This window comes from Macaca fascicularis, chromosome 2 (assembly GCF_037993035.2).
Source record: "Macaca fascicularis isolate 582-1 chromosome 2, T2T-MFA8v1.1".
Classification (NCBI taxonomy): Eukaryota; Metazoa; Chordata; class Mammalia; order Primates; family Cercopithecidae; genus Macaca; species Macaca fascicularis.
The window spans coordinates 16,804,852-16,824,704 of NC_088376.1; the positions used below are offsets into that span (position 1 = coordinate 16,804,852).

The following is a 19,853-nucleotide window of genomic DNA, read 5'->3' on the forward strand; positions in this document are numbered from 1 at the left end:
ACTTTAAGGAGTGAAATGAAAGCAAATGGGCCAGAAGAACATTCTTTCTACAACCTTTTCTCATTCCGTCTCTCCTTTTAGTTAACTCTTTACTTAGGTTATCCTTTTCAACAAGACTTCCAATTACTCTTATTTCTCTGCTCTAAGTTCACTTCACTAAACTGTTTAGATAATGACTGTTAAAAACTCAGATTATTTTAACATTAAGGAGTTACCTAGTCAACTCCAATATGGAAAAACTAATTTTTAATATCATATTTAAAATTGAGTGCTAACTAAAAGCTTATTTCATCTAAACATGGTTCCATGCTCGATATATGACAGGCAAAATTTCCTGTTGTTTTTGAGTATGCAATCTAACTTGGAAAATATTTTACTTGTCAGAGCTATTTGAAAAATAAAGCTAGGGGCTGGGTGCCGTGGCTCACACCTGTAATCCCAGCACTTTGGGAGGCCGAGACACGCAGATCACTTGAAGTCAGGAGTTTGAGACCAGCCTGATCAACATGGTAAAATCCTGTCTCTACTAAAAATACAAAAATTAGTCGGGCATAGTGGCACACATCTGTAATCTCAGCTACTTGGGAGACTGAGGCATGAGAATAGCTTGAAATAGCTTGAACCCAGGAGGCAGAGGTTAGAGTGAGCCGAGATTGCACCACTGAACTCCCAGCCCAAGCGACAGAGCCAGACTCTGCCTCAAAAATAAATAAATAAAAAAAAATAATAATAAAATGAATAAAGCTAGGAAGAATAGAAAATAATATTTAAATTTAAGTCATTAAAAAGTTAAAACAGGCACAGCGGCTCTCGCCTATAATTCCAGTGCTTTGGGAGGCTAACGTAGGAGGATTGCTTGAGGCCAGGAGCTTAAGACCAGTCTGGGCAACAGAGTGAGGATCTGTCTCTACAAAATATTTTTAAAAATTAGCCAGGCGTGGTGGCACATGCTTGTAGTCCTGGCTGCTGGGGAGGCTGAGGTGGGAGAATCACTTAAGTTCAGGAATTCAAGGTTATAGTGAGCTATGACTGTACCACTGCACTCCAGATTGGATAACAGAGACAGACACTCTCTCTGAAAAAATAAATGTTAGGCCAGGCGTGGTGTCTCATGCCTGTAATCCCAGAACTTTGGGAGGCCGGGGCCGGCAGATCATGAGGTCAGGTGTTCAAGACCAGCCTGGCCAACATGGTGAAACCCCGTCTCTACTAAAAATACAAAAATTAGCCAGGCATGGTGTCGGGCGCCTGTAATCCCAGCTACTCAGAAGGCTGAGGCAGGAGAATTGCTTGAACCAGGAGGCAGAGGCTGCAGTGAGCAGAGATTGTGTCACTGCACTCCAGCCCGGGCAACAGGGCAAAACTCCGTCTCAAATAAATAAATAATGAATATAATCTTTAAAATTTTTAAAAAATTCTTTTTTTTTTTTTTTGAGACGGAGTCTCGCTCTGTCGCCCACGCTGGAGTGCAGTGGCGCGATCTGGGCTCACTGCAAGCTCCGCCTCCCGGGTTCACGCCATTCTCCTGCCTCAGCCTCCCGAGTAGCTGGGACTACAGGCGCCTGCCACCTCGCACGGCTAGTTGTTTTTTTTTTTAGTAGAGACGGAGTTTCACCATGTTAACCAGGATGGTCTCGATCTCCTGACCTCGTGATCCGCCCGTCTTGGCCTCCCAAAGTGCTGGGATTACAGGCTTGAGCCACCGCGCCCGGCCTAAAAAAAAATTCTTAATAAAACGTTTAAGTATTTTGAAGTGGTACATTTGAAAACATTTTGCTTCACTTGCTGCAAATATTTTATTTGAGGGTTAAATATTAGCCCTCTCCATCAAAGCATGTGTATACAGGACCTGTGAGTAGGAGAAGGAAAACAGATGGTAGTAATGAAAGATTACATTAAACAAAATAAAAATCCTATAGACTTCAGGGGAAAAGAGAACTGTTTTAACCTCCAAAGACCTATTAGACTTCATGTAGTCTCAAATATGAAATCTTACCATATAGAAATAGGATAAGCAGCAGCACATTGTCCAAAAAACTGACCCAGTTTTTACGGATTTTACCTAAAAAATAAAAGCAACTGATATGATAAAAATGTTTACAAATGCTCTTGTGGAATTTTTAAAAGTTAAATGTTTGGTAACCACATGCTACAAAAAGTCAAGGTTATTTTTAAAAGTACTGTGGTTATTCAGATATGCAGACGTACTTAATATATGCGTTTATAATACTGAGCAGCACACTGAGACATTTTAAGAATAGCTCTCATTCTCTGTTATGCATGTTATGTTATTTAAAAGAATCATCTTTTAAAAAACAAATTACATTTTTTTCATTTTCTGCAAAGTCTCTTGCCCTCACTGATATCCACATACCATGCCACAGGTCACCATGGCCACCTCCCACCCCTTCTCCTTAAGTGTCTACATTCCAGAGTGGTCTTTTGCTTGTTCAGCAGTGCCAAACCAGTTCAATGGGCTGAACCACACCCTATGCAATGAGGTGTGAAAACCTTCCAAGTTTGCCCTTTCTTGGGTACCCTCCCTCAGCCTCAGGATACCATAGAGAGTTTCCTTCTATTTTAGTTACTCTTTTATCATAATTAATACTTCTCTCTCTCTCCTAACCGAACCCAGACTGCTATAATCTATTACAATAAAACCAAGGCATATTTTACAGCCACTAAATACAGTTCATACCCTGAAACTTCCTCAGACTCAATCCAATTGGCTGAAAGAGAAAAGTAAATGCAACGTATTTTTCAGTATTTACTAATACACAGAAAACTTTGCTGGGCTATGTTGGACACAAACTATAACTCAGTCCTGTACTAGGGAGATAAGATACAAAGGCAAGAACTTGAGTCGAAGCATAATATAAAAGAGGCCCTATGGTGAGTATAAACACTGAGTACCAAAAGGTCCTTATAGAGCCTGAATGCCAAAGTCAGGAAAGCAGTTCTGGCTGGGATAAAATCACCAGAAGCTTTACTGACGTGGTGGTTTTGGGCAGAACTCTGAGGGCAATGAAGCAGGAAAGATGCAAGGCATCCAATCAACCACCCACAGTGGATTCAGTAGCAGGCACAGATGGAAGAAGTAGAGGTGTGGAATTTAAAATTTTTAAGCCCACAAAAAGCTCACAATCTAGAGGAGGAAGCAAATTGAAAAGCAAGTAATCAATATAGCATATTTCATAGAATCTATGGCCATCACTCATAACATACATCCTAATTTCAGAGATGTCAAAATCTGTGGAGAAAGTATACATTTTAGGATTGATGAAAGGTACTATATATCAAGTGCTATAATAGAGGTAGGTATCAGAAACTAAGCGCTATGAAAACAGAAATGAGAGTAACAAAATCTATGTACAAGAATGGTCAAAATGTCAAAGCAGGCACTGAAGAATTATAAACAAGGAGAGAGGGATCAATAACGAAAAGGGGAAAATAGCAACACCTGCGAAAACAGAAAACAGCTGAGCCACTCAGAAGGAACTGAGAAGACTTTAGGAGAAAAGTTAGGACTTTGTAAGTGTGGTATTAGGATATATGGACTTTCGTCCACAGTTCGTGGCTTGTAATTCCCCTTGTTACAGAATGTCTCTCTAAACTTCTCCTACTCACTTTTCACTTCTCCACTTGGCAAGGCTCTAATTTGATTTTGGGTCATAAGACCCTCTATTTCAGAGAGGGTTCTGTCCCATACCTGGAGGAAGGAATGCTGCACAGAGAGGCCAAGAAGAATCTGAACAGATAGGCTTTGCTAAGTTTAGGTCACACTCTTTTTGTCTAGTCACATTTTGACAAGGGTGTCCATGCTTCAATCATGGACAACCAATAAAGTCTCCATAAAAGGCCCAAGGACAGGGTATGGTGAACTTCTAGACAGCTGAATACAAGGAGGCTGACAGGAAGGTGATCAAGAACTCATCCATGTACCAGGATGATGGTGCACCCCAACTCCATAAGAACAGAAGCTCCTGCTCTTGGGACTCTTCCAGATCTTGTCCTACGTATCTCTTCATCGGGCTGTTTATCTGTATAATTTAGGATATCTTTCATAATAAGCCAATAAATTGAGCTAAGTGTTTCCTTGAGTTCTGTTGGCCGATCCAGCACATCAATCAAACCTGTGAAGGGGGTCTGGGCCCGGTGGCTTATGCCTGTAAATCCAGCACTTTGGGAGGCCGAGGCGCGAAGATCACGAGGTCAAGAGGTCGAGACCATCCTGGCCAACATGATGAAACCCTGTCTCTACCAAAAATTCAAAAATCAGCAGAGCATGGTGGCGTGGCGGGGTCCCAGCTACTCAGGAGGCTGAGGCAGGAGAACCACTTGAACCCGGGAGGTAGAGGTAGAAGCGACCCGAGATCGTGCCACTGCGTTCCAGCCTGGGGACAGAGCGAGACTCTGTCCAAAAAAAAACCTTGAGGGGGTGATGGGAATCCCTAATTTCAGCTGGGCTATCAGAAGTTCTAGAGGCCTGGACTTACAACTGGTGTCTGGGGGCATAAGCTGGGACGGTGTCTTGGGGACAGGCCCCCAACCTGTGGGATCTCATGCTATCTCCAGGTAGACAGTGTCAGAAATTATTTAGAGGACACCAGCTGGTGTCTGCAGCAGAATTAACTGCTTGGCAATGGGGAGAAATCGCCAAATATTTTGAGGTCACATGAGTCTTCTGTACTGATGATTATTGTTTTGGTGTGAAAGCAGAGAAAAAATACGGATTGAGTTTTTTCCCAGACAATAAGTCATGCTCACCATTTGGTCTTCATTTACACATATTAAGGAGTCCAGTAGTAGAAGCTTTGAAATAAGAAAATTGCATGTTCAGATAAGCTATTTTAAAAAATAACACAGGTAAGCTTCAACCCAAAACTACAAGACATGCAAAGAAATAAGAAAGTGTGACCCAAATTTGGACACGTATAGGTTGGGGAAGGGGACATGGTTGATAAGAGCTAATTGTGAGTGGGCCCAGATGTTGGAGTTAGAGGATAAAGACTCTAAAACAGCTGTTGTATGTTCAAGGAATTAAAGAATACTATATTAAGAAAATTAAAGAAAAATATAATAACAGAAATTTCCATATAGAATATATATTCTCCTATACATGTGAGAAATAAGAATGACCTAGAAATTTTAGAGCTGAAAAGCGTAATAAATGGAATAAAAAATTCATTAAGTAGGCTTAACAGCAAATTTGAGATGGCAGAAGAATTAGTGAGCATGAAGATAGGTCAACAGAAAGTATCCAACCCAAAGAACAGAGAAGTTCAAGAAAGGAGAGGCTACAAAGACAGACAGATAAAAACATTTAAAGAAACAATTATGACTTCCCAAATTCTAACGTAAGCACTAATCTACAGATCCATGAAACCCAAGAAGCCACCAAATATAATAAATACAGAGAACGACACCTAGACAAACTGTAGGCAAAGTACTGGCAGATAAAGACAGAGGAAAGTTGAAAAGAGAACGAAGAAAATAAACCCCACAGGGAAGTAACGATACAATTGACTTTGCATCAGAAAAAAAAAAATATTTGACAGAAGGCAGTGGTATGACATACTCACAGTTTTAAATGAAAGAGAAAATTATCAAGTGTTAAATGAAAGAGAAAAGTATCATTAAAAGTAATGGGAAAAACCACAATTACTTTTGCACCAACCTAATACATTCTTATACAACTATCCTTCAAAAAGGAAGGCGGGTGAGGATTCTGGGAAGATAGTGAAACAAGCAGCAACAGAAATCAGCTCCCCACCTAGACAATAATTGCTCAGGCAGAATCAATCTGATGTGAGGAAACTTGTCCTCCAAGTATTGAGGTTCTGCACTCTGATCACTGATTGCTGCTTTTTGTCATAGAAGAGCAGACAAAGAAGTGATCACCCTTGCACTTTGGCCCCATTGTTGCAAGCTCCTCCTCCTCTGGCTGAAGTGACTGACAGGGAATTTAAAGGGCTGGCACTTCTTTCCCCTTCATTTTTCTGCTTTTCCCCACTTTGGAAACCAAATACTGAAGACTATGACATTCAAAATCAATCACATATATGAAGAAATATATGACGGGAAATTAAAGTCACTGTGAATACTCTGGAGAAGGTGTAGGCTTTTACAAATGGGCAATAAGCATATGAAAATATGCTCAACATTACTACTCATTAGGGAACTACAAATAAAACTCTAAGATGCCACCTCATACCCATTAGGATGGCTACTATCAAAAGAACCAGAAAATAACATGTGTTGGCAAGAACAGGGAAAAATTAAACCTTTGTGCAGTGTTGGTGGGAATGTAAACTGCTACTGCTGTTCTGGAAAACAGTTTGGCATTACGTCAAAATTTAAAAATAGAATTGACATTTGATCCAACAATTCCACTACAAGGTATATACTCAAAATAATTAAAAGCAAGGTCTTGGAAAGAGATTTGTATAACCACTTTCAAAGTAGCTAAACCATAAAAGTGTTCATCTGCAGATGAATCAGTAAGCAAAATATGGTATATACATACAATGGAATATTATTCCACCTTAAAAAGGAAGAAAATCCTGACATGCTGCAACATGGATAAACCTTGAAGACATTATGCTAAGTGAAACAAGCCAGTCACAAAAAGACAAATACTATATGATCCCACCTATGTGAAGTATTTAGTCAAAATCATAGAGAGGGAAATTTGAATGGTGGTGCCAGGCGCTGAGGGGAAGGTAGAAAGGGGAGATATTGTTTAATGTGTATAGAGTTTCATTTTTGCAAAATAAAGAGCTCTGGAGATGGATGGCGGTGACAGTTGTATAATTAATGTACTTAATGCCAATAAAGTATATACTTAATGATTAAAACATACATTTTATGTCAATTTTACCCTAGTTCAAAAAAATTGGGGGACAAATGAAGGCAAAATTGAAAAATTCCATTACAGCAGATTTGCTCTAGAAAAAATATTAAAGAAAATCCTTCAGGCTAAAAGGAAATTGTAACAAATGAAAACTCAGATCACGGGACAGAATAAAGAATACTGGAAATGGTAAATATGGAGTATATAGAAGACTCTCTTGATTGTTTTCTTAATAAGTATAAATTATATGAATATAATCTGTGTTGTTAGGTAGATAACATACGTAGATATAATACAGATGACAGTAACAGCACAGAGGAGAGGAGAAAAAAAATAAAGCTGTGTTGGAGCAAAGGTGCTATATTTTGCCAGAATTATGTTAAGTAGAAGTAGACTGTCATATTAAGATGTATAATTCATTCTCTGCATCAAGTGCTATACATAAATAGCAATAACAGCTAAACAATTAGGGGAATTAAAATGGTATACTTAAAAATGCATTTCAACACGAAAGAAGACAACAAATGGCAGGAGCAAATCAAATAATATTTAAAACCTGCATTAAATGTAAATTGACTAAAACCTCCAATAAAAAGGCAGAGATGGTCAGTCTGGATAAAAAAGCAAGATCTAACCATATGCAGTCAACGAAACTTTTAAAATCCAGAGATACAAATACTTTGATTTTAAAGGACAGAAAAAGATAAGCCATAGAAACAAGAATCATACCAAATCAATCAAACAAAGCAGATTTTAAGACAACATTCCTAGAGACAAAGAGAACTACTTCGCTATAATAAAAGGGTCAATATACCAGGAAAATGTAAAAATTTTAAGTGTACAGGGACCTAAAACAAATCCTTAAAATACATAAAGCAGGAACTAACAGAACTAAAAGAAGAAACAGTTTCTGAGAGGCAGTTATTGAAATCTCCAACCATATTGTTGAAGATAGAACTTGAAAGAAAAACAATGAGCATATTGAAGATTTGGACAATATCAACCAACTTGACCTGACCATTAAATTACGAAATGCAACCTCCAAACAGCAGAATACATGTTCTTTTCAAGCACATGTGGATTACTGTCCAGGATGTAGAACATGCTTGACCAGGATACAGCAATCTTGTTTTAAACAGTCAAGATGGTAAATATTTACACTTACGAGCCAGATCTGTCACAACTATGCAATTCTGTCATTCTGGTGTAAAAGAAGCCAAAGGCAGTATGTTTATGAATGGCCAGGGCTGTGTTCCAGTAAAATTTTATTTACTAAAGCAGGTAACCTACATATGGGCCATACTTCACAGACTTCTGTGCTAGATCATAAAACAAGTCTCAATACACTTAAAAAGACAAATTATGCAAAGTATGGTCTTCAACAGAATTAGAAATCAACAAAAAAAAGTATGCTAAGAAAATCCCAAATATTTGGAAATTAAACACCATGCTTAGAAAAAACCCATGAGTCAAAGAAACTGAATTCGAAGAATATTCAACCACATAACAATGAAAACACCACGTATTAAAATAGAATACAGTTAAAGAAGTAAATCCAGTATAATTTTAAATAGTTATACTAGAAAAGTAGAAATGGAGAAAATAACTTAAGCTTCAACTTCAAAAAGCTAGAAAAGAGTAAACCAAATGCAAATTAGAAGGAAATAACAAAGACCAAGAAATCAATGAAACTGAAAATGTAAAGGAAAAAAAAAATCAGTGAAACCAAAAGTTGGATAAGCTTTATCTAGACTAATGAAGAAGGGAGAGAAGATACAAATTATCAGTACCAGGGATAAGGAAGGTGACATCACTACAGATTGTACAGAAATCCAAAGACTTATAAAGAAATATTATGAACAATTTCTGCCTACAAATTAGGTCACTCAGATAAAATAATAAGACTTCTAAAAAGATACGTATTACCAAATTACTCATGAAAAAATAGAAAATCAGAATAAAACTATGCCATTAAAAAGTTGAATTCATATTAAAAATCTTCCCTGGTCCACATGGCTTCAATGGTAAATACTGCCAAACAATTAAGGAAGAAGTAATACCAATCCTATGAGAATTATTTCAGGAAATAGGGCAGGAAAAACTACCCTGTCCAACATGACGTTAAAGGTTCCAGTCAATACAACCAGGCAAGGAAAAAAATGAGAGGTATACAGTTCAGGAAAAAAGTAGCAAAGACCCTCTGTCTCTAAAGATAACATGATCTTGTGTGTAGCAAATCCTAAGGAATCTAAAAAGTAAATTTTAACATGCAAGTTTAGCAAGGTCACAGAATATATGATCAATACATAAAAATACAATACTTCCCAATTTTAAAATGTACAATGAAGTTACAGTAATCGGGTCAGTACAGACTTCTAGATCTATGTTTATGAGGTAGGTATAGACATGTAGATCAATGGAACAGAACAGAGTCCGGAAATAAATTAGTAATTATGTTTTCCCCCTGAGATCAGGACAAGATAAAGTTGTCCTCTCTCACCATTTCTATTCACATTGTAACGGAAGTCTTAGCAAATGCAGTAAGACAAGAAAAGAAAATAAGAAGTACACAAACTGAGAAGGAAGAAATGAAGCTGACTTTTTTTCATGCATGACATGACTGTCTATGTAAAAGACTCCAAAGAATCAGAAAGAAAATTACTGGAATCAATAAACGATTATAGATAACACTGGAGGACAATGTTGTTAAGATAACAAACCTTCTCATCTTGATCTGTAAATTCAATGTGATCACAATCAAAATCTCAGCAAGTGACTTTGTGGACATCAGCAAATCAATTTGAATGTTTATATGGAAAGGCAAAAGACTGAGACTAGCCAACATGATACTGAAACAAGCCTGATACTACACCTGATTTCAAGACTTATTACACAACTATAGTAATCAAGACAGCGCGGGAAAAGAACAAACAGATCAGCAGAACAGAACACAGCACAGAAATACAGCCCCATAAATGTAAAATGACCTTTGACAAAAGGCAATACATAAAGAATAATCTTTTTAACAAATGATGCTGTAACAGCTGGACACCCACATACAAAAAAAAAAAAAAAAAAAAAATCAATCTAGACACAGATCTTATACTTTTCAAGAAAATAACTCAAAATGAATCACAGACATGAATGTAAAGTGCAACACTATAAAATTTCTAGAAAACGACACTGGAAAAATGTAAACTGGAATAAAAGGCAAAAATCTAGCGGTAGTCCAAACATGGCACAAAAACTGTATTCCAACAGAATTTACAAACGGCTTTCTTCCTCTATACTCAGCAAATCTAGCAGAAATTTAGTGAATCCAGATGACTAGTCTAAAGAGATATTTTTGTAATGGATTAGGCTTAGGGAATTAACTTTATATAATTCTCACAAATTATGAGGTCCTCTGTTTCTAGAATAAGTTAACATTTCCTAATTGATTTAAAAGAAATAAATATTTTAGACAAATATTTTAAGGGTAAAACTCAGTTCTATTACCTATATTATAGTGAAGCACCTAGTACCTACACAAAAAAATGTCCATATACATATGGCCAGTGACTATCTTATTAAACAGAGTAGATATAAAACACTTCTATCATTATAGAAAGTTCTATTGGAAAGTACTGCTCTAGGCCTACAAACGTGGACCATCTTGTGTTTTGGTTCACAGTATTAGGAGACGCACTGAATTCCACTTGTGCTTGGGATGTGGAAAGCTGCAAGAGAATGTTATTTTCACCTCAACAATAAGGGAAAAATTCTCGATGATCTACAAAATAGTAAGTTTTCTTAGGCTTATCAGAGAGCTAAAGTCACAAGGCAAATAAACAAGTGTTAAAACAGCTAAGGAAACCAGACATAAGAGGAATTTACATTCACAAGCTCTTTTCATAAGCCCAAGTAGTCATGAGAAAGATCTCGAGTAGGATAGAAGTTCAGCATCCTTGGTGACACTGTCAGTCACATGGGAAATTAGAAAATATCTGAGCTAGAAAATTAAAATAGAGCATAAAAACTCTCTGCAATTCTTACAGTAATTTGCATACAGATGTTTATACATTTGTTTAAAATGTAATAAAAATGTACATAAATGTTCACAGCAGCATTATTCATCATAGACAGAAATTAGAAAGAACCCAAACGTTTAGTCAACTGAAAAATGGAGAAATACAATGTGATAATCATACAATGGAATATTATTCAGCCACAAAAAGAAATAAAGTATTTGTAAATACTTCAACGTAGACAAACCTTGAAAATACTATTGTAAGTGAAAGAAGCCAGATGTAAAACAGGTAAGGTCACTTACACTTTGTGAGGCTGAGGTGGGAGGGTAGCTTGAGGCCAGGAGTTTAAGACCAGCCTGAGCAATATAATGAGACCCCATCTATATCTGAAAATTTAAAAAAAAAAAAATCTAAAAGGCAACATATTATATAATTCCTTTTATATGGAATTCCAGGATAGGCAAATCAGAGAGGCAGAAAGCAGATTACCGGTTGCTAAGGGCTCAGAGGATGTGAAAATGGAAAGTGACTATCATGGGCACGGGCTTTCTTTTTGGAGTTAAAATGTTCTGTAACTGGATAGTGGTAATGGTGGTACAACTTGGTTAATATACTAAAAGCAGTGGTAATGATGATACAACTTGGTTAATATACTAAAAGTCACTGAATTCCATTCTCTAAGAGGATAAATTTTATAATACGCAAATTATTTTTCAATAAAAAAATGTATGGGGTACAGCTAAAGTAGTACTTAGAGGAAAAATTATAGCTTTAGGTGCTTAAAATAGATCGTCACTAACCTGATCATCCAGAAAAATTAAAGCAAAAATGAAGAAGATCTAAATAAATGGAAAGAAATACCATATTCACAGAAGGCTACATATTAAGATAACAATTCTACTCCAAACTGACTTATACATTCAATGCCCTTCCAATCAACATCCCAGAAGGCTTTTTCATTAAATAAGTTAATAATGTGATTCTAAAATTTACATGATGCAAACAGCTAAGAAAAGCCAAAATAATTCTGAAAAAGAGAAAACAACATTAGATTATTCATGCTACCCGATTTCAAAAGTTTCTAGAAACTAATGAAAACATAAAGTATTGTTATAAAGACAGACACAGATAAACAGAAGAGTCCCAAAACAGACCCATATGTATATATTCAACTGATTTTGACAAGGTTACCAAAGCAGGTAATTCAGTGGAGAAAGAACAGTCTTTTCAACACATGATGTTGGAAAAACAGAACACTTATATTGCACCAACAACACTTATATTGCACCACACCATAATCAACATGAAATAGATGACAGACCTGAGTGTTAAACCTAAAACTATTTAATTTCTAGAAGTAAACACCTGAGAAAATCTTTGTGATTTTAGGGTAGACAAAGATCTCTTAGATAAGACACCAAGAGCAAGATCTATTAAAAAAAAAAACTGATGAATTCCATAAAAATCAAAATTTTCTGCTCTTAGAGACTAGAGAAAATGTTTGTAGGGCACACATCTGATAAAGTATTTATTTCCAAAATATATAAAGAACTCTCACACCTCAAGAGTAAGAAAACAACTCAACCAAAACATGGGCAAGATATGAACAGACATTTCATCAAAGAACAAGGATGGCAAATAAGCACGTGAAAAGATGCTCATCAGTCATTGGGAGAAAGCAAACGAAAGCCATAAGATACTACCACCTACCTACAAGAATGAGTAAAATTTAAAAATGCCATGTGATGGAGTAGTAAATATTACTCTCATGTATTTCTGGAGGGAATGCAAAATGAATACAGCAACTCTGGCAAAATGCTTAGCAGCTTTTTATAAAGTTAAACGTATACTTATCACACAAACCACCAATCTGTGCCTATGCATTTACCTGAGAGAAATAATAATATATGTCCAAAGACCCATATGCAAACATTTGACAGCCACTTAATTCATCATTGCCAAAAACTGGAAAACAAATTGCAGTACATCCATATAATGGAGTACTATTCAGCAATAAAACGTAACAAACTACTAAAACATCAACAACATGATTGACACTCTCAAAAATATTATGCTAAGTGAAAGAAGACGGATATACAGGGTCACGCCTACTGTCTGTATTATATGGCATTCTAGAAAAGAAACTCCCACAGCTATACAGACAGAGAGACAGAAATCAGACCAGTGGTTGCCAGAAATGGGGTAGGGAGAAGACTGACTACAAAAGGTACAGGAGGGAACCTTAAAGAAACAAAACAAAACCTCTAAGAGGCAATATGATGAACACTGCTCCTTGTACTACTTTATCTGTGTTAGTTTTCTGAATCATGTACTCTGGTGCTTGTAAATAATAGTAACAAACATGTACTAACCTCTCACTATGTTCTCACAATATTCTATACCTTTACGTGTATTTACTTTTAAGTTATATGAGGAAAGTACAATTATTACTTCCATATTATAGTTGATTGAACAGACACAGGGTGGGGATTTAAACAACCTCCAGTGACAGAGCCGGAAATCAAACCAAGAAAAAACCAAACCCTGGCAATTATGCTATAGACTTTACTCTTAATTATTCAGTCATGATGAAAATGTTTTAATCTCTGCAGAACACAAATCCAAAAGTGTATCCTAAAATGTCTGTCAACACCAGCTTGTAACAGTAATAGGGCATCAACAAATAATAATGCTATGACAAAGTACTTATCTTTTAAATTTTAAAAACATATACCTTGTAAAAGAGTGGTTTAAAAATAAAAACACTGGGTGAGGAATTAGACAACTTAATATTTATATATTAGAGATTACAAAAATGTTTTCACCTTTTTATAACTTCATGTGGGTTACAAACAACTTTTCAGAATAGTTAGAACTGTAATTCCACTTTCAATTAGTAATAATGAAATTTTAAATAAATGTCATTATCTATTATAATTCTGTAGCCAAAACATTTTCTCTATCTTAAGAGAAAACTGAATGAGATTCAAAAGTATCAATGTGTCAAGAGTCAGAGAGTATTTTATGCCAGAACTCAAACACAAGTATTCTTATTTTCAAATACTGAAGCTATTTCCACTGTAAACCTAATTTATTTAAATGTATTGTTTTTAAAAAGAAAACAAAGGAAAAACTCACTAGAAAACCTCCCAGTTTCTGGGTGAGAATGTTTTATCATTCCATCCTTCTGTTAATATGATCCTTCAAAGCAATGATATCTATAATTTCTTCTACTAGATTATCAACTTCATATAACCTTGTATAACCAACACATAAAACAGCACCTGCTTCATATTGTATTCTACGAAAATTTCTGTTGAATTAACAAAACAATATCATGCCACTTAAAAAAAAGAAAAGCTGTAATGAACAAGCTAATCCTAAAACTTATGAAAATGCAAGGGACCCCATATAGCCAAAGCAATCTTGAAAAAGAACAAAGTTGAAGGACTTATGCTTTTGGATTTCAAAACTCATTACAAAGCTACAGTAACCAAAACTGTGCAGTAGTGGCATAAAGATACAACATACTGATGGCAAGGGAATGGAATAGAATTGAGAGTCCAGAAAAAAACCCATACATTTATAATCAATTGATTTCTGACAGAAGTGCTAAAACCATTCAACAAAAGAGTATATTTTTTTTAACAGTGCTAAGATAAGTGGATATCCACATGCAAAAGAATGAAGTTGGAACTCCTCTCTCACACCACATACAAAAATTAACTCGAAATGGATCAAATACCTAAGTGGAGGAACTTGACATATAAAATCTTTAGAAGGAAACAGAGGTGTAAGTTTTCATGACCTTCAATTAGGCCAACAGTTTCCTTAAATATAACACTAAAAGCATAAGCGACAACAACAAAAATTAATTAGACTTCATAAAAATTTAAAAGTCATGCAAAGGACACTATCCACAGAGTGAAAAGGCAATCCACAAATATGCTCAAAAGGGACTCAAACGATTCACTACCAAAAGAATCCACTAAACACAAAAGAAGACTAATGGAGAAATGAGGGACAAAAAAAAGCTATAAGGCATATAGAAAACAGCACAACCACATAAATCAGTCCCTCTTTATGAGTAATTACTTCCAATGTGTATTAAACTCTCCAAAAACAGAGATTGTCAGAAAGAATAAACACATGATCCAACCACATGCTGTTATGCACTTCAAATTCAAAGACAAAGAGACTGAAAGCACAGAAAGTTATTCCATGCAAATAGTAAACAAAAGAGAGAAAAGACAGACTTTAACCCTGCAAAATTCAAAACAAAACAAAAAACGGCAGGGTGTGGTGGCTCACACCTGTAATTCCAACGCTTTGGGAGGTGAGGCGGGAGGATTGCTTGAGCCCAGGAGTTCGAGACCAGCCTGGGCAACATGGTGAAACCTCATCTCTACAAAATTAGAAAAGAAAAAACAGACTTTGAATTTTTTTTGTTTTTAAAAAAGGTTACAAAAGAGAAAGAACCCAAAATATATATAGCAATGAAACACTTAAATACAGCAAGAAGGTATAGCAATTACAAACATTTATGTACCTAATAACAGACCATCAAAATATAGGAAGAAAAAACTTGACAGAATTGAAGAAACAAACAGTTCTACAATAATAGCTGGTGACAACAATACTCTATTCTCAATAATGGATAAAACCGCCAGAAAGGAGATAATATAGAACTTAACACAACAAACCACCTAGGTCTAAAAGACATATGCAAAACACTTTATTGAACAAAGACAGCATATGCAATTCTTCTCAAGTACACATGGGACATTTTCCAGGATAGACAATATGCTGGGCCACAAATTAAAGACGAAAATTAAGTTTCAACAGATTTAAAAAGATAGATACCATACAAAGTATCTTTTCCAACTACAACAGGATGAAGTCAGAAATCAGTAACAGAAGGAAAACTGGGAAATAAATTTGTGGAAATTAAACAAGATACTTACCAATAGATCAAAAATAAAAATGAAAGAATACTGAATGAAAACAAAATCACAATGTATCAGAACTTATGAGAAACCGTGAAAGTAGTACTAAGGGAAAATTTTATAGCAAAAATGCCTACTTTCAAAAACAAAAAAAAAATCTCAAATCAAAAACCTGACTTCACAAACTAAGTTGTGAACTAGAAAAAGAACAAACTAGGGCCGGGCATGGTGGCTCACGCCTGTAAACCCAGCACTTTGGGGGGCCAAGGCAGGTGGATCACGAGTTCAGGAGTTCAAGACCAGCCTGACCAACATGGTGAAACCCCATCTCTACTAAAAATACAAAAATTAGCCAGGCGTAGTGGCGGGCGCCTGTAATCCCAGCTCCTCAGGAGGCTGAGGCAGAGAATTGCTTGAACCCAGGAGGCGCAGGTTTCAGTGAGCCAAGATTGAGCCACTGCACTCCAGCCTGGGCGATAGAGCAAGAAAAAAAAAAAGAAAAAGAAAAAGAGAAAGAATAAACTTTTAAACCCAAAGCTTCCAGAAAGACAAATTGAATAAATAATAAAGACTGTGACAGAGATAAAATAAAGTGCTCACTTCAGCAGCAATATACACTAAAAGAGAAAAAAGAACACAGAAAAAAAAAAAATCAATGAAACCAAAAGTTGGTTCTTTAAAAAGATCAACACAATTGACCAATCTTTGGCTAGATTAAGAAAAAAAGAGAGAAGACTCAAATCACTAAAATCAGAAAGTGGGACATTACTACTGATTCCATAGGGGACAAGAAGGGTTTTAAGGGAGTATTATCACGTCTTGTATGCCAACGAATTGAATAGCTTACATCAACACATTCCTATTAATAGAAACACAAAAACCTACCAAGACTAAATCATGAAGAAATAGAGAATCTGCAGACACTTACAACTTGCAAGGAAACTGAATCAGTAATCAGAAATCTCCCAACAAAGAGAAGTCCTGGTCCTGATGGCTTCACTGGTGAATTCTACTAAAACATTTAAAGAACTGAACCAACACTAATCCTCAATCTTTTCCAAAAACTGAAGAGAAGGGATCACTTCCTAATTCATTCTATGATGCCAGCATTACCCTGATCCAAAAGCCAGACAGACACTGCAAGTAAAGCATATTATAAACCAGTATCACCTTATGAACACTGATGGATAAATCCTTAGGAAAATACTAGCAAACCAAATTCAGCAGCGTATGAAAAAGATTATATACCATGACCAACTGGGACTTATTTATGAATGTAATGTGCTCAAAATTCAAAAATGCAAATGGTAGTTAACTCTGGGTGATTTTTTTCCTTATGTTTTTCTGTTGTCTAAATGTCCACAAAATAGAATATTTTATTTTTTAAATTTATTATAAAGTATTTGAAAAATACACAAGTGTAGAGAATATTAAAATAGTTACAAACCTAGCTATTGAGACTTTCAAATTCAAAAATAATACATTTGCTTCAGAATATTTAAAATTTTTTTAGCTGACATAGTTGAAGCTCCCTTAATACTGGCCACCTCAGTACCACCCACTCACCCTCAGGAAAACCCATTATCACAAAGCTGGTGTACATGCAACTTTATCTATCACATTTTTATACTTTCATTATAAACTGCTATTAACAAACATAGTATGGTTTGTACTGCTTAAAAACTTACATCAAAGATTTCTCATACTGTACATATTTTATCACAACTTATTTTTCCACTAAGCATTATATTATCAGGATCAAGGCACAAACGCATGTATTATTTTTATAATTTAAAATATTATATAGTTTATTAAAAGGCATTCAACAGAGGTTCTAGATTTTGAGGTTTTTCTGTTTGTTTTTTTTCTCAGCTGCACACAATAAACAGTTTTTTAAAACACTTTTTGAAAAGTATAGCAGCACTGGCAACATCCTACTGCTTGGTATCATCTTCATTTCTATGGGTATTTTTCTTCTCTTTTAAACTCAAGATTAAGACACTGTCTATACAGATCACATAGAAACATTCTCCTCTGGAATTCCATGCTAGAGCAAAAATACTCATTAGCCAAGTAGTTTTGAACAATGTAAAATAATTATTAAAAAGAAAATTTATGCTGTCATTCACCTAGCTACCTAAAAATATACTTAATAAAATATACAAAAACGTATTGACACACACAAATTTTGGTAATTTCTATCACTGGAAAATTATAAGCTAAAGCTAAAATAATAAATACGTAAATAAAAGCAAGCTCTAAATTGAACCCAAGATTAAGTAGCATCATATTTCATACGTAGGGGAAAAAATAATTAAGTTTAAATAGCCTGGTAGCAGCAAAATAAATAATGCTGGTTTCAGAAACAATTTAAAATTCTAACCCATCAAAAAATGCTTCAACTTTCCTGGGTAACTATTTCTTACCTATCTCCCCAAAACAAAGAAACAAAAATATCAACAGATTGTTTTATGATAGCCCTTCTTTTGGAGTTCTGACTTATTTAAAAAGGATATTATCATCACTGGTAAATCAGCCATAACAGGACTTTTGTGAAAAACCATGATTTATCTATATATTAATCTAGTTACACGTAACTTGAGAGACGCCTGACATATTTTAAAATGTTATCCATTATTACATTACGAACAGTAATACAGATCTCTGCACGCAACTCTGTAATTTGTAAAAGACAAATCTGCGTACAGCCTAAAGTGTTTCACGAGAAAGGTCACGAGCATTAATGGCAGCAAAACATTAAATGTTACTTACCCACAAGTAGTATGTGAACTGAAGTGCAAAAATAGCAATGCCTTCATTATCAAAGGATCCAGCTACTGACCGAGATATGTAGCCTGGTACAATAGCAATAAAACAAGCAGCTAAAAGTCCTGCTCCTTGGTTCCAAAGTTCTCTGGTAAGCAAGAAAGTAGATATAGATGTAAGGCCGCTAAAAGTTGGGGCAAGGAACACACATACATCTCTTATGTGAACTGTTATGTTCAATGTATTTAAAATCCAATGAATAAGGCCAGCTGTTATCATCAATCCTGGGTAAACCTAGGAAGAAAAAAATGGAAAACTTAATTACATATAAAATGAGACACAAAAATATTAATATATGTACTCTTCTTTATTATTACTTTGTTTACCGTAAGTTTGAAAGCAACATCTCAAAACAATTTGCCTTCTTTATAAACTACAAAAAAAAACCCACACCATTCTGTGTTGCATACAAAGAACTAGCTCATATATGGAGGAAATACATAAAAAGATCAGAGAGAAAATGAAACAAGAATGATTAAAATTGAAAATGCTTAACAATGGAATGATTAAAATTGGAAATGTTTAACAATGTTAACTGTAGGTAACTTTCTTACTGATCCCACTAACCTTTTTTTTTTTTTTTTAATCAAAACAGGGTCTTAGTGTAGCTTATCCTTGAATTTGGGGTTCTAACATACTCCAATTTTGCCCATACTTGTGTGTACATAAGAAAATGAGAAAAGAAAGATAAGATAAAGAAAAATTACACACAAAACTATTTAAGTCATATTTATAAAAAAAAGTCCCTTCCTTTCAAGCCCTAGATTTGGAAAGCAAGCAACTCTAGCTAGGAAAAGAGGGAACAGTCAGTTGGTGAATTCAGAGATAATGTTTTGGGACTCCTGAAAAATTAAATTTTTTTATACCACATAAATACTTAGGGATACAAGCGAAATAATAAACTAGAAGAGGCCAGTTAACAGTTAGACCCACCCTCATTCTAAAAGAGAAACATTAAACATTAAAAGGATTCAAGAATAGTAAACAGGACATTCTTCCTGAGTTACTATTCGGTGACTAAAACATGCATTTACATCTGCTTCCTTAGGTAAGTCCTAAAAGACTCTTTTTTTACTCCACAACAGAAACTACAAAGGTTATAAATTTCCTTTCCCTGCTCTACAATTTGTAACTGCAACCTCTCTCCCCCACACTCCTGTCTTTAACTCTCTTGCTTTTTCTCCATAACACTTACAATCATTTGACGGACTACTTATT

The 19,853-nt window shown here is 35.3% G+C and overlaps 1 protein-coding gene across 2 annotated transcripts in view; it reads right to left on the minus strand.

Moving 5' to 3' along the window:
* Nucleotides 1–19,853, minus strand: part of STT3B (STT3 oligosaccharyltransferase complex catalytic subunit B) — a 104,319-nt gene that overhangs the window by 39,813 nt on the left and 44,653 nt on the right. For both annotated transcript variants that reach the window (XM_005545559.5, XM_045385225.3), the window contains 2 exons: nucleotides 18,582–18,869; nucleotides 1,997–2,062 (listed from right to left, as the gene is read on the minus strand). In XM_005545559.5, the coding sequence (XP_005545616.1) occupies nucleotides 1,997–2,062; nucleotides 18,582–18,869 (354 nt within the window). The remainder of the gene's footprint in view (nucleotides 1–1,996; nucleotides 2,063–18,581; nucleotides 18,870–19,853) is intronic.